General features: G+C 33.7%; 1 protein-coding gene and 1 long non-coding RNA gene across 2 annotated transcripts in view; both read left to right on the top strand.

Moving 5' to 3' along the window:
* The window catches only part of TRIM33 (tripartite motif containing 33), a 115,057-nt gene extending 112,788 nt beyond the window's left edge, over window positions 1-2,269 (top strand). Inside the window, 3 exon segments of the mRNA XM_017869780.1 lie at window positions 329-481; window positions 1,901-1,951; window positions 2,031-2,269. Of these exon segments, the coding sequence (XP_017725269.1) occupies window positions 329-481; window positions 1,901-1,951; window positions 2,031-2,243 (417 nt within the window). The 3' untranslated portion in view covers window positions 2,244-2,269.
* A 1,928-nt stretch (window positions 2,270-4,197) lies between these two features.
* On the top strand, window positions 4,198-10,369 carry LOC108528116 (uncharacterized). The gene is made up of 2 exons (XR_001885031.1): window positions 4,198-5,252; window positions 5,332-10,369. It is a non-coding gene; the product is annotated as an uncharacterized LOC108528116 (long non-coding RNA).
* Window positions 10,370-14,312: the final 3,943 nt, after the last annotated feature.

Raw genomic sequence — 14,312 nt, 5'->3', positions numbered from 1 at the left:
AAAAAAAAGAAAAACTCTTGGAGTCATAAAATTCTGATAAGTCAAATGTTGCCTCAAGGCTACTGGTTGGTTACCCTTGCTAATTGCTTTCTTTCCAAATCTTAAAAGTAGGATTTTGGGGGCTTGGACTAGCCATGAAGATTGGTACATATTCTGCATAAGATTTGGTTTTCATGAAGATGTAAAGTATATACGTCCATATCAAAATTTGCAAGCAGCTGGCTCTATAATAATTTTTTTTCCCTAAAATTAATATGCTATGCATTTGCAAATTCAACAGTTTGGCATTTTTGGAGAATTCTTATTTGCCATTATTTGCTTATTTTAGATACCAAACTACTATAAAATTATAAAGAAACCAATGGATTTATCCACCGTGAAAAAGAAGCTTCAGAAAAAACATTCCCAACACTACCAAATCCCAGATGACTTTGTGGCTGATGTCCGTTTGATCTTCAAGAACTGTGAAAGGTTTAATGAAGTATGTTAACTTCCAACCTATAGAGTCTTGATTTGTTAGTTTTTGTTTGTTTCCTTGTTTTATTTTTTCTGCTGAAAGACTTTAATTTTATTAAAATTGTTTTTTCTGCTACAGTCCTGCTAAACATCTGATTGTATTAACAGCTCCTGTGAAGAAAATTTATTGTGTATAATTTGTAGTATATACTTAAATATAATACATTAAGAATATTACTTTTTCTAAATGAGTTGAGGATTGGCATAAGTATGGAAAGTACTGTCCGTAGTTAAGTATGTTTTGTGGGATATGATTATAAACAGCTTACATTTTGGGTACTGTTAGGAAAGTATCTGTACCCTTGTCCTTGCATTTTATTATTGACAACATAAATGTAGAACCTTAAACTAATCTCTGGTGACCTATCTTGAATAGTGGCCCAGAGTATATGATACTGAGTTTTCTTATTTCAACAGTGTGACTTTCATTAATTGTGGTTATGTTTTTTGGTTTTTGGAGGTTTTTTTTTGAGGGTAAGGTTGAATTAGCCATGCCTTGAGAAGAAATGTGATATATACCTGTTTCAGGAAAATTGTTTTATTATCTTAGGGATAAAATCAATTCTGTTATTATTATGGAAGATTTTCATGATAGGAGAAGAAAGTGGAATTTAATGAGAATCTACAAAATCTTTTAAGAGATTAATACTAAAGTATTTTATTGCTGATGTAATTTGGGTGCCATATGATTATTACTAAAATAAATCACATTGAATCCTGTAATGTATTCCCATAACTGCCTCTGGAAGCATCCAGATGGCATTTTAAAATTAAAACAAAACAAAATCCTCATAAGGTGAAAATCTAAGTCACCTTTATAGCAGTATGGCACAGAGTATATTAGTAAAATCTCATTAATTTGAAGTTAAATTTAGAAACTAGTCCCAAATTTTGTCTTATTTTCAGTGTAGTTAAATTATTTTCAAATAGATATGCTTTCATGAACTATAGTTGATAAGAAGACCCATGTTACCTGCCTCAGTAATAGTTAAATAGTTTATGATTAAAATATTGCTATACAGATATAATTTTATTAAGTGGTTTGTTGAAAGTGTGTCAGTTTTAAAAGCAACGTTTCTTATATAATTTGCTTCACAAATATTTTCTCTTGAATAGATTGATGTGTTCAGACCAATTCCTATTCAGATTGACCTTGATAATTCAAAATAAGACAATTACTGAGGTTTCACAGTAGCTTTAGTAACAGGGCTTTGTAAAGAAAATGGTTCCATATTCTGTAGAATTTTAGAAAAGCACTTTATCTGGTTATAGCAATTTGTTCTCCCTAGTATGGCTGACTTTTCGTCGCCAATCCTATGCAGTCTCATAACTTTAGAAAGGATTATAATTTCCCTTTTTTTTTTTGACTCTGGTATCCTTTTAGATGATGAAAGTTGTTCAAGTTTATGCAGACACACAAGAGATTAATTTGAAGGTAAGCTTTTCAGACCATGCAAACTTGGTGAAGGAATATGCATTACCAATAGGTGAATATTCCTATCTTTTGCTTGCAGGCTGATTCAGAAGTAGCTCAGGCAGGGAAAGCAGTTGCATTGTACTTTGAAGATAAACTCACAGAGATCTACTCAGACAGGACCTTCGCACCTTTGCCAGAGTTTGAGCAGGAAGAGGATGATGGTGAGGTAACTGAGGACTCTGATGAAGACTTTATACAGCCCCGCAGAAAACGCCTAAAGTCAGATGAGAGACCAGTACATATAAAGTAAAATGACATAGATTTGAATCAATTGTTAAAAAACAAAAAAAAACAAAAAACCCACAAAACTTTTAAGTGTTGCTGGAATATCCTGCCTACAGTGGGCACCTCCTTGAAGAAGCTGATAGCTTTTACACAGTATTAGATTGAAATAATGGACAGAAACACATTCTTGTCAAGAAAGGGGAGAGAACTCTGTTTGCAACTTTAAAAGCAAAAGCAAAAGTGAAATGATATGAGGATTTCTGTTCTAGTGAGGATGATTCTCTGATTGTTAGAAATGGCAAATGTTGATGATGGTGTGCTATTGATTGGTGCAGGATACTTGGTGTACGAGTAAATACTTGAGGCTCGTGTCACTTGATAAATTTTCTTTTGGACTAGGTCACACAGTTATTAAAATAACTTTTAACCCTCCCCTTCACACACATACATATCAGGTTGTTTTCTAGTTGAAAACCCAAGTAGCTCAGATTCTACTTTAATGTCAGTGCAGATTTGCATTGAATCATGCCATTATATTTTTTCTCATTTTATGCTGTTGGGTCTTAGTTTTAAAATTGATATAAAGAACTCAGCAGTGGTTTTATTTTCTGCTCATACTTAGGGTTTAGGAAACACGACCACTAGTTATCATTTAATCAACTTCAATGGTCTACTGAAATAAAACAGTAACTTTTCATTAGTGGATTATTTAGAGTTATAGTAGTCATTTCCAGAAAACACTTAGAATTGTACTTCCCAATCAAATCATGTGATCATACAGTTATTCCCATGAAAGGCAGAATGTTTGTTTCAAAATTAATCTAGTTTTCTGTACATTTAAATTTGATTGAGAAGGTGACAACTGGCTCTTTTCCAGTCTTCCTTCATGTCAGTTTTCTGATAGACCACTATTGGCAAACAGTATCTGTCAACTACCAAATGTGTAAAATTTTCTGTATTTCACTTTGTCTTATTTGTAAATAGTGAACTAAAACTTTTGGCAGATCAGCAACATTTGCTGAGCCTGTTTTTTAAGCTAATGTGTATTCTTACTAATGTTCCTATCAAGAATGGATTTGTAATATATTCTGTCTATTTCTAATGTTCACATTCATATTTTGAGGTTCTATCTTATTTTAATAGAGAACAGACTTCTCAAAAAAATCTTCAGAAGCAGCTTATTATTGAGATATCAAAATATTGAAATAAACCCGGTGGGGTTAGATTACTCATCTGTCCACCAAGTGGGACATTTGCATGGACTGGGGCTTAAAGGACTTAGAAGAGACCTGTAAGTAAATCCTGAAAATGAGCCAATCCCCACTTGAATGGTTACTGGAGTAAACCCACCTTTACCACCCCAACTACAGCACCCGAGGCAGATAAATCAACTTGGCTCTGGTTCATTTTCTTTTCTTCATTTGTGATGCTCACATTCAAAATGTGTGTTCTACAGTGTTACAGGCTTCTCTTTTGTTTGATTAAAGATTTTAATCCTACTTTTGTATGGACACATTAGAATATACAGAGACCAAAATAGAAGAAGTTGCCATTAGATATTTTCAGAAATTAGCATTGTGGCAAATCATTTATTTGCCTTTTAAAATTTAGTTTAAGCAGTTCAGAGAGTAGACTACTCAGAAAATTATTTCACATAATTGTCTAAGAGGTCAATATTTTTTAGTGCATATTGAATCAAATAAAGTGCTCTAAAGAAATTATTATACAAATTCCTTTGGGTTGTTTTCTTTTCTTAACAAGGGGTGGGGTAAATAGGAATACGATTGAGGCTTCCTGGTTGTGTATTTAAAGAGTATTGATTTTATTATTGCTATTGATTTACTTTATTCCTGGCTTCCTCTTCATTTTCACTTTTTTAAAAATAATTTAAGCCTTTGAAAATACACCAAACTGTTGAAACATTTTACTCAAATTTTAAATTCCTAAGAAAAGTTTTTTAATAAGAGNGCCCAGAGTATATGATACTGAGTTTTCTTATTTCAACAGTGTGACTTTCATTAATTGTGGTTATGTTTTTTGGTTTTTGGAGGTTTTTTTTTGAGGGTAAGGTTGAATTAGCCATGCCTTGAGAAGAAATGTGATATATACCTGTTTCAGGAAAATTGTTTTTATTATCTTAGGGATAAAATCAATTCTGTTATTATTATGGAAGATTTTCATGATAGGAGAAGAAAGTGGAATTTAATGAGAATCTACAAAATCTTTTAAGAGATTAATACTAAAGTATTTTTATTGCTGATGTAATTTGGGTGCCATATGATTATTACTAAAATAAATCACATTGAATCCTGTAATGTATTCCCATAACTGCCTCTGGAAGCATCCAGATGGCATTTTAAAATTAAAAACAAAACAAAATCCTCATAAGGTGAAAATCTAAGTCACCTTTATAGCAGTATGGCACAGAGTATATTAGTAAAATCTCATTAATTTGAAGTTAAATTTAGAAACTAGTCCCAAATTTTGTCTTATTTTTCAGTGTAGTTAAATTATTTTCAAATAGATATGCTTTCATGAACTATAGTTGATAAGAAGACCCATGTTACCTGCCTCAGTAATAGTTAAATAGTTTATGATTAAAATATTGCTATACAGATATAATTTTTATTAAGTGGTTTGTTGAAAGTGTGTCAGTTTTTAAAAGCAACGTTTCTTATATAATTTGCTTCACAAATATTTTTCTCTTGAATAGATTGATGTGTTCAGACCAATTCCTATTCAGATTGACCTTGATAATTCAAAATAAGACAATTACTGAGGTTTCACAGTAGCTTTAGTAACAGGGCTTTGTAAAGAAAATGGTTCCATATTCTGTAGAATTTTAGAAAAGCACTTTATCTGGTTATAGCAATTTGTTCTCCCTAGTATGGCTGACTTTTCGTCGCCAATCCTATGCAGTCTCATAACTTTAGAAAGGATTATAATTTCCCTTTTTTTTTTTTGACTCTGGTATCCTTTTTAGATGATGAAAGTTGTTCAAGTTTATGCAGACACACAAGAGATTAATTTGAAGGTAAGCTTTTCAGACCATGCAAACTTGGTGAAGGAATATGCATTACCAATAGGTGAATATTCCTATCTTTTGCTTGCAGGCTGATTCAGAAGTAGCTCAGGCAGGGAAAGCAGTTGCATTGTACTTTGAAGATAAACTCACAGAGATCTACTCAGACAGGACCTTCGCACCTTTGCCAGAGTTTGAGCAGGAAGAGGATGATGGTGAGGTAACTGAGGACTCTGATGAAGACTTTATACAGCCCCGCAGAAAACGCCTAAAGTCAGATGAGAGACCAGTACATATAAAGTAAAATGACATAGATTTGAATCAATTGTTAAAAAACAAAAAAAAACAAAAAACCCACAAAACTTTTTAAGTGTTGCTGGAATATCCTGCCTACAGTGGGCACCTCCTTGAAGAAGCTGATAGCTTTTACACAGTATTAGATTGAAATAATGGACAGAAACACATTCTTGTCAAGAAAGGGGGAGAGAACTCTGTTTGCAACTTTAAAAGCAAAAAGCAAAAGTGAAATGATATGAGGATTTCTGTTCTAGTGAGGATGATTCTCTGATTGTTAGAAATGGCAAATGTTGATGATGGTGTGCTATTGATTGGTGCAGGATACTTGGTGTACGAGTAAATACTTGAGGCTCGTGTCACTTGATAAATTTTCTTTTTGGACTAGGTCACACAGTTATTAAAATAACTTTTAACCCTCCCCCTTCACACACATACATATCAGGTTGTTTTCTAGTTGAAAACCCAAGTAGCTCAGATTCTACTTTAATGTCAGTGCAGATTTGCATTGAATCATGCCATTATATTTTTTCTCATTTTTATGCTGTTGGGTCTTAGTTTTAAAATTGATATAAAGAACTCAGCAGTGGTTTTATTTTCTGCTCATACTTAGGGTTTAGGAAACACGACCACTAGTTATCATTTAATCAACTTCAATGGTCTACTGAAATAAAAACAGTAACTTTTCATTAGTGGATTATTTAGAGTTATAGTAGTCATTTCCAGAAAACACTTAGAATTGTACTTCCCAATCAAATCATGTGATCATACAGTTATTCCCATGAAAGGCAGAATGTTTGTTTCAAAATTAATCTAGTTTTCTGTACATTTAAATTTGATTGAGAAGGTGACAACTGGCTCTTTTCCAGTCTTCCTTCATGTCAGTTTTCTGATAGACCACTATTGGCAAACAGTATCTGTCAACTACCAAATGTGTAAAATTTTCTGTATTTCACTTTGTCTTATTTGTAAATAGTGAACTAAAACTTTTGGCAGATCAGCAACATTTGCTGAGCCTGTTTTTTAAGCTAATGTGTATTCTTACTAATGTTCCTATCAAGAATGGATTTGTAATATATTCTGTCTATTTCTAATGTTCACATTCATATTTTGAGGTTCTATCTTATTTTAATAGAGAACAGACTTCTCAAAAAAATCTTCAGAAGCAGCTTATTATTGAGATATCAAAATATTGAAATAAACCCGGTGGGGTTAGATTACTCATCTGTCCACCAAGTGGGACATTTGCATGGACTGGGGGCTTAAAGGACTTAGAAGAGACCTGTAAGTAAATCCTGAAAATGAGCCAATCCCCACTTGAATGGTTACTGGAGTAAACCCACCTTTACCACCCCAACTACAGCACCCGAGGCAGATAAATCAACTTGGCTCTGGTTCATTTTTCTTTTCTTCATTTGTGATGCTCACATTCAAAATGTGTGTTCTACAGTGTTACAGGCTTCTCTTTTGTTTGATTAAAGATTTTAATCCTACTTTTGTATGGACACATTAGAATATACAGAGACCAAAATAGAAGAAGTTGCCATTAGATATTTTTCAGAAATTAGCATTGTGGCAAATCATTTATTTGCCTTTTTAAAAATTTAGTTTAAGCAGTTCAGAGAGTAGACTACTCAGAAAATTATTTCACATAATTGTCTAAGAGGTCAATATTTTTTAGTGCATATTGAATCAAATAAAGTGCTCTAAAGAAATTATTATACAAATTCCTTTGGGTTGTTTTTCTTTTCTTAACAAGGGGTGGGGGTAAATAGGAATACGATTGAGGCTTCCTGGTTGTGTATTTAAAGAGTATTGATTTTATTATTGCTATTGATTTACTTTATTCCTGGCTTCCTCTTCATTTTCACTTTTTTAAAAATAATTTAAGCCTTTGAAAATACACCAAACTGTTGAAACATTTTACTCAAATTTTAAATTCCTAAGAAAAGTTTTTTAATAAGAGGGAGAAAATTATTTAAAAATACTTATGCCTATGCCTGTTTCCCTCTTTTTTCACAACATCCATGATTTCAGTTTATAAGTAGACATATATCTAAGGGCACATTTTTGGAAAGTGAGGAATAGCAGCAGTATAACTTCATTCTGTCAGGCCTTTTAGTTTTAATATTTTGTATTGCTCTTCAAATGGATCCTTTTAAAAAATTGTAGATAATGAGTCATAAATAGATTCTGCTAACTGAGGGGAGAAACACATATTAAGTAAATATTTTTCAGTATTTGGGGCCTTAAAAAATAACTGTGTTCCCTTAAAATTACATGTTAGAGTTTTAGGTTTTTTTGGTTTAAGATTGGTTAAATCAGTTTAAAAGCCACTTTTTTGTCAACATTTAATAGCCTTCATTTCTGTTAAGATAATTTATACTGCTGAGGAATTACTATTAATAGCTATCAACATGCCACCATTAAGGTACTCACTTTAGATTTTTTATTAAAGCTTTTTTCTTGCACACTGATCGTTGTGTCTCTAAGCTGATTTTTTCAGCTCATTTATACCTATGGTTAAAAGTATAAAACTTAAACTGATATTTAGATATATGTTTTCCTATTAATTTATGTTTTAAAAAGACAAAATTGAATATCTGTCAGTCCCTGAAGGCAGTTTGTTTTTATACTCTCACATTTTTATTTGTTGTTTAAATGGAAGTATTTTAGAAGATTTGGAGAAAAGTCCACATAATGTTTTCTTAAAAGCTTTTAAAGTTTTGCTGTACTTCAATTTACTTCTCCCATCAGAAAACTAAGAACAAAGTGTTGCACGGTCTGTTCTGCTGACCTAAATTTGTGTTTTCAGCACTTGGCTCAGCCGATTCACTTGAGTGAAGGAATTGCTTTATTAAGACAAAGCATGTGAAAGTTCTAAAGTATGGTTAGATTGCAGGTTATGCTCTGTATGGAAACATCAAACCATTACTACAGAGAAATGATAAGGCATGGGATCCACTATTGAAATTATTATTTTTGGATCAACAAGTTGGTACTTTCTGACTTGTGTATCTTAACATAAGGGAATTTTAGGTAATGCTAAGTCAGTTGTCTCATTTTTTGTGATAACAAGTTTTGGAATTTTTAGTTAATTGAAAGAAATAATGCTTTTAAGTAGAAGTAAAAGGTTTATAAGTGTGCAAATTGTAGATTTATCAATTACCTCAGCAGGTATCCTGCCATGTAATTATTAGTGATTAGTGTTAATAAGCTAATAGATTCAGGTCTTCCAACTATGCCCTTGGATTGTGGCCTACCGTATGTTATTAAATGGTCTCTTACTATCCAAAATGGGAGTAGATGCTGTGGCCCCCTCTCCCTTGGCTTTTACGTCCCACACCCACCCCCATTCGTGTACAACATGTGAAATACAAAAATCTCATTTCTTGTCAAAGCACTGCTCATTTGCATACTCAGCATCGGATCAGTGAGTAGTTTTATAAAAAATCCACGTACCCAACTCCATTAGTTAAAACAGATTCAATTCATACCATGAATTCTTAATTTCTGTACCATCTATGTTAATGATCTGCTGAAGGTGATTCAAGATTTTCAAGGTGTAATACAGTTTGATCATGTACCAGACCTGGATATTTAATTTTTTTTTCTCACAGTTTATCTCCTCCTTGATAAAGCAATAACACTGCTTTAAGTCTGTTGCCTAATAGCATGTCAGAATCCTCTCCTGGATGGTGATTTTATAGGAAAGTTTGTATGCATATCACCCAGTCTATCTTTTAAAAATTAAGAAATTTAAATGTATGCTGGAAGTAATGACAATATATTGTGGCATTTTATTTTAAAATTGGGGAAAGTTGCATATTTTTTTAAAAGTAAGTGTTTGAGTAAAAAAATTGAAGGTACTTTTTTAAGGAAAAAAATTTATATGCCACAGTTTACATAGACATTTCAGATTCAACATGTACTCTTGAATATAATGGTTTCTTTTACTTGGTCAAAATGCATGTATAGCATTTCTTTCATCTTAGTTCCTTGTGTTTGCCTATGTGGTCGTTTATATATTTTTTATTGTATCGGAGAAACAAAACTATCTTCAAAAATAAGTTAATTTGGATATATTTGTCATATCAAACTACAAAATGTACAAAGTTAAGTTTAGCCCTTTTCTAGAAAGTGATCTTTAAAATTGAAAATGCTCTTCTTTTAAATTAACCAAATTTACATGTGTGGGAAGGCACCAAAATGATTTTGTAAGTGCCACTCCAATATTCCCTTTCAAGTGTGGCCTAAATTTCAATCTTAAGGATGGAATGCATGTTCTGCTCCTGGTTCTGAAAAATGTAGGCATCTACTACGTTTTAAAACACAGTGAAACATATACATAAGCCTATAAAAAAGATTTGTGCAATTTGAAAGCCTGTTAATTTTTTATGTAAACATACCTACACACGAAAGGGTTAAATTCACAGCCTTACTAGTTCCTTGCTTCCAGTATTTAAATTGGTCTCCTCCCCTCATTATTATTACTACTACTACTACTACTTTTGCACATAGTTAACTGCCCTTCAATATGATTCTTAAAAAGTGCTGTTTCTGTGGTATTGTATTCTCTAAATAATCATATTTAATTTTTTAAAACAAGGTTGCAGTTTCTAATTGTTTCGTTCCTGTATTTTTGCTGGTGTGTAATAAAAGCAAGTTTTTTCTTTTCATGGTTATTTAATACATTAGCTGCCTGTAAATAATTCTTGTTATAATGCTCTGGAATGTGTTGTAGAAGTTGTATTAGATTAGTTTTAAACCCTTGTTTGAAAGCCACATTGTTTTGGTTATTTCTATTAAATTAGAAAATTGAAAAAGTTTTCAAATGAATTTCTTCTTTTTTCTTCTGTAAGTTGAAACTTAATCATAATTTAAAATCATTTTAAAAATTTACACTGTGTGCCAGGCACCAAAATACAGTAGTGAACAAGATATAGTCATTGCCTTCACAGACTTTAGACTCTATGTTAGAGTAATCGATGTTATGATAGGGATTAACAATATAATTGTAATGCATAGGAAAGGATCTAACCCAAACTTTGTTGCCAGGAAAGCAATTTCTTTCACTCATAAAAGGACAGTGGACAAGTCTAAGAGAGTGAAAAGAGAATACATTATGTAGAAGACTGAGTAAGAGAGAACATGTATGTATTCCAGGAACTGAAAAGTTAATTAACTTAAAGTTAATCTGAAACAGTGTAAGATGGAGTGGTAAAAACTAAACTCAAGAATTGAGCAGAGCCCTCTTCGAGCAGAGAGTCTTGTAAGTTATATTAAAGGGTTTGGGAATTATGCTGAGGCCAACAAGGAGTTCTTGAATTTTAAGCAAGGTGGGGACTGGAGTGTTGAAATAATCAAATTTGCCTTTTTGAAAGATCATTGTAGCAGTGAAGAATGTTCTGCAGAATATTAGAGGTAGAGACCCAATTGTATGCTCTAAGTAATCCAGGTGAGCCCTAAATTAGCTATCTGGCAGTAGAATGGGAGAATAGCAGTCAAACTTGAGAGACTTAGTAAAATGGACCACTAATTGAAGCCATGGAGTTGCTAGCACCTATTAAAATTGGGAAGAGGAGGAGAAGGGAATAGGTTATGAGTGAACCAGGGGAGTGAGTTCAGTTTGGGATATATTGAGTGTGAGGTACTAATGGAAAATTAAGGTGCGGGTCTCTGTGGTTCTGGTGCTTGTGAGAGACCCTGGCTAGAGATAGAGCCTGTGAGATCCATCAGTTAGGTATTGTAATTGTTTTTGTTCATCACTGAATATGTCTAGTGCATGGTGGCCATTTATAAACATCTAAGTTTAGTTACTAGTGTAAGTGGTAACTAAAGCAGTATAAGAATATGATATTGCCTAGGAACTTTATAGAATGGGAAGAGCAGGATAGTTACAACAGCAGAGGAAACTATTTAAGAACTAGGAAAACAAAACACAAAGGATTCCTATGGATTAGTCATATAGGTAGGAGGAAAGCCAGGAGAGTGATAATAGAAGATGAGAAAGAGGTTTCAAGATGGGGTGTGGGGGTGTTGCTGATGTCAAGTGTTGAAGTAAACATAAAGTGGCCATTGAATTTTGCAATATAGAAGTTATAGATGACCTTGATAAAAGCTGTTCCAGTTTGAGCAGCAACAAGTGTACAGTGGGTTAGGTGAATGAGACATGGAATGAGTATAGACTATTTTTTCAAGAAATGGTTTTTTAAAAGATTATACAGAGTTTAAGACCTTGAATAACCAAGTAAAACATCAGAATGGAAATTCATAATTGTTACCCTTCTAGATGCATTTTATATAGTGGGAAAACATTTTATATAGTGGGAAAAATATAAGTTCTGCCATTGTCCAGATTTGGGGTTGAACCCTTGTGTTACCAATATGACTTCTCTGAGTTTTGCTTTGGCTTATTTGTGAAATGAGGATAGTCATATCCAGCTCATGAAATTAATATGGAGATGAATTGAGATCATTTATAGCACAAGGTTGACATACAAGTTCTCAACAGATATTGTTTCTTTTTTCATATCTTCTGTTGCCATGAAAGGATAGGTTCAGAATGTAATTTCTACCTTTTTACTGACATAAGAAAAGGCTTTCATACTGGAACTCAAGTCTTTCAAGTCTATCCTCAGCCCTTAAGTATTACTGTAATCCTATATTAATTGATTCTTAGACTGCAAAACTCAACAACCACCCATATTAGGCTCTGAACTTTTAGGGAACAATAAATGTAAACATGAATTAGTAGGATAGAACATCTTATGGAAGATTTCGTCTAAGCATCCCCTTTTCTTGTTACCTTACCTCAGTTGGTGGTAAATGTATCAGCAGTCTTTCATTTGTGAACATGTTACCATTAGTGATCTGGAAAGGCAAAGCTACATGGGGGCATGCGTTTCTGACAGTATGACAAACTGCATGCCCTGAAGAACCCTCCTGAGGTACAAAATACCTGAAATGCTGGATGAGGTTTCTTTAAAAAATAAAAATCTTGGCCGGGCGCGGTGGCTCAAGCCTGTCATCCCAGCACTTTGGGAGGCCGAGACGGGCAGATCATGAGGTCAGGAGATTGAGACCATCCTGGCGAACATGGTGAAACCCCGTCTCTACTAAAAAATACAAAAAACTAGCCAGGCGAGGTGGCGGGCGCCTGTAGTCCCAGCTACTCGGGAGGCTGAGGCAGGAGAATGGCGTAAACCCGGGAGACGGAGCTTGCAGTGAGCCGAGATCCGGCCACTGCACTCCAGCCTGGGTGACAGAGCGAGACTCCATCTCAAAAAAAAAAAAAAAAAAAAAAAAAGAAAATCTTTAAACTCATCGTAGAGCTACAAGGAAGATACTCTAAAGCCCCACTTCACTACCTGTGTAGCATTTTTGCCAAGAACATTTGACCTGAATCTAATCACATGGAATAATTAAACAAAATCGGAATGTAGGACATTTACAAGACTGCTGGTTTGGATTCTTAAAAAAAAAATACAAAACAAGTCGGGAGGCTGTTCTATATAAAATAATGCAGTATAATCAGTATGCAGTGAAATACAGTATAATGAAATGTACTACATGAACTTTTCATTTTCAATTAAACCCAGCCATTAAACATATTTTAGGGACATCACAGAAAATCTGTTTATGAATTCTTACATGGAATAGTTTTCTTAGGTGTGACAGTGGTTTTGTGCCTGAATAGAAGAATGTCCCTTTTCTTCAGAGATGCATGCTGGAATAATGAGAGATGAAGTGTCATTCTTTCTGCTGTTTTCCAGTAGGTAAAACTTTCGTGGGTGTATAAAGCATATGTGAGATAGTGCAAATGCAGCAGAATAACAGCTAGTGAATTGTGTAAGGTAGATAATTGTATTTTGCTGTTATTTCAACATCTTGGTAGACTTGAGAAATTTAAAAATGAAAGGCTTAGTGTGGAATTGAACAAAAAAGCATGAATCCAGAGAAATAACGATATTAAAGGGGACATTTTCCCTGACAGTTCTCTCAGTCTTTTTGTTCTTGATGACTTTGGAATGGGCTAAGCTCTAGAAGAGAAACAAAGCCTAGTGGCCAGCATTAATATGAACTCAGAGTGAGACACTTCCAAAACCTGGAACCTCAAAAGATGATACACTCAGTGAAAGAATGCACTAGAATATGCTACCTCAGAGTGGAAAGTAAGAAAACTGGATTGAGAGAAGAAAAAAATTCGTCTGATAATTTGTATCCACAAGCTGACAAATCAGTTTAGTATGACAAAACTCACACTACCCATGTGGTTAGAAAAATTAAGCTAAGAACTTCAGGAGGCCAACACGAGAGGATCGCTTGAGCCTAGGAGTTGGATACGAGCCTGGGCAACATAGTGAGACCATGTCTGTACAAAAAAAATTTTTTAATTAAGGCAGACATGCCATTTTTAACAAAAATACTAGGTGCACACCTGTAGCCCCAGCTACTTAGGATGCTGAGGTGGGAGGATTCCTTGAGCCTGGCAAGTCAATGCTGCAGTGAGCAATGGTCACACCACTGCACTCCAGCCTGGGCAACACAGCAAGACTCTGTCTCAAAAAAAAAAAAAAAAAAACTAAGTGGTCAGGTTTGAAGTTATTCTGGGCACTTAACAAAAACAAATGTTGGTACACTCTTGCAGCATTTTAAACAATCTCAAATAACTTCAATAGGTAGTGTTCTAATAATTTTGGATTCATACTAAAATTCACAAAGCTTTGAAAAGTGAATAAATTAAGAGAAATAGCAGAATCTGACTTGCAAAGACTG

This window comes from Rhinopithecus bieti, unplaced genomic scaffold (genome assembly GCF_001698545.2).
Source record: "Rhinopithecus bieti isolate Rb0 unplaced genomic scaffold, ASM169854v2 scaffold_3040, whole genome shotgun sequence".
In the NCBI taxonomy this organism is placed as follows: domain Eukaryota; kingdom Metazoa; phylum Chordata; class Mammalia; order Primates; family Cercopithecidae; genus Rhinopithecus; species Rhinopithecus bieti.
This window is presented reverse-complemented; position numbering and strand designations above follow the sequence as displayed.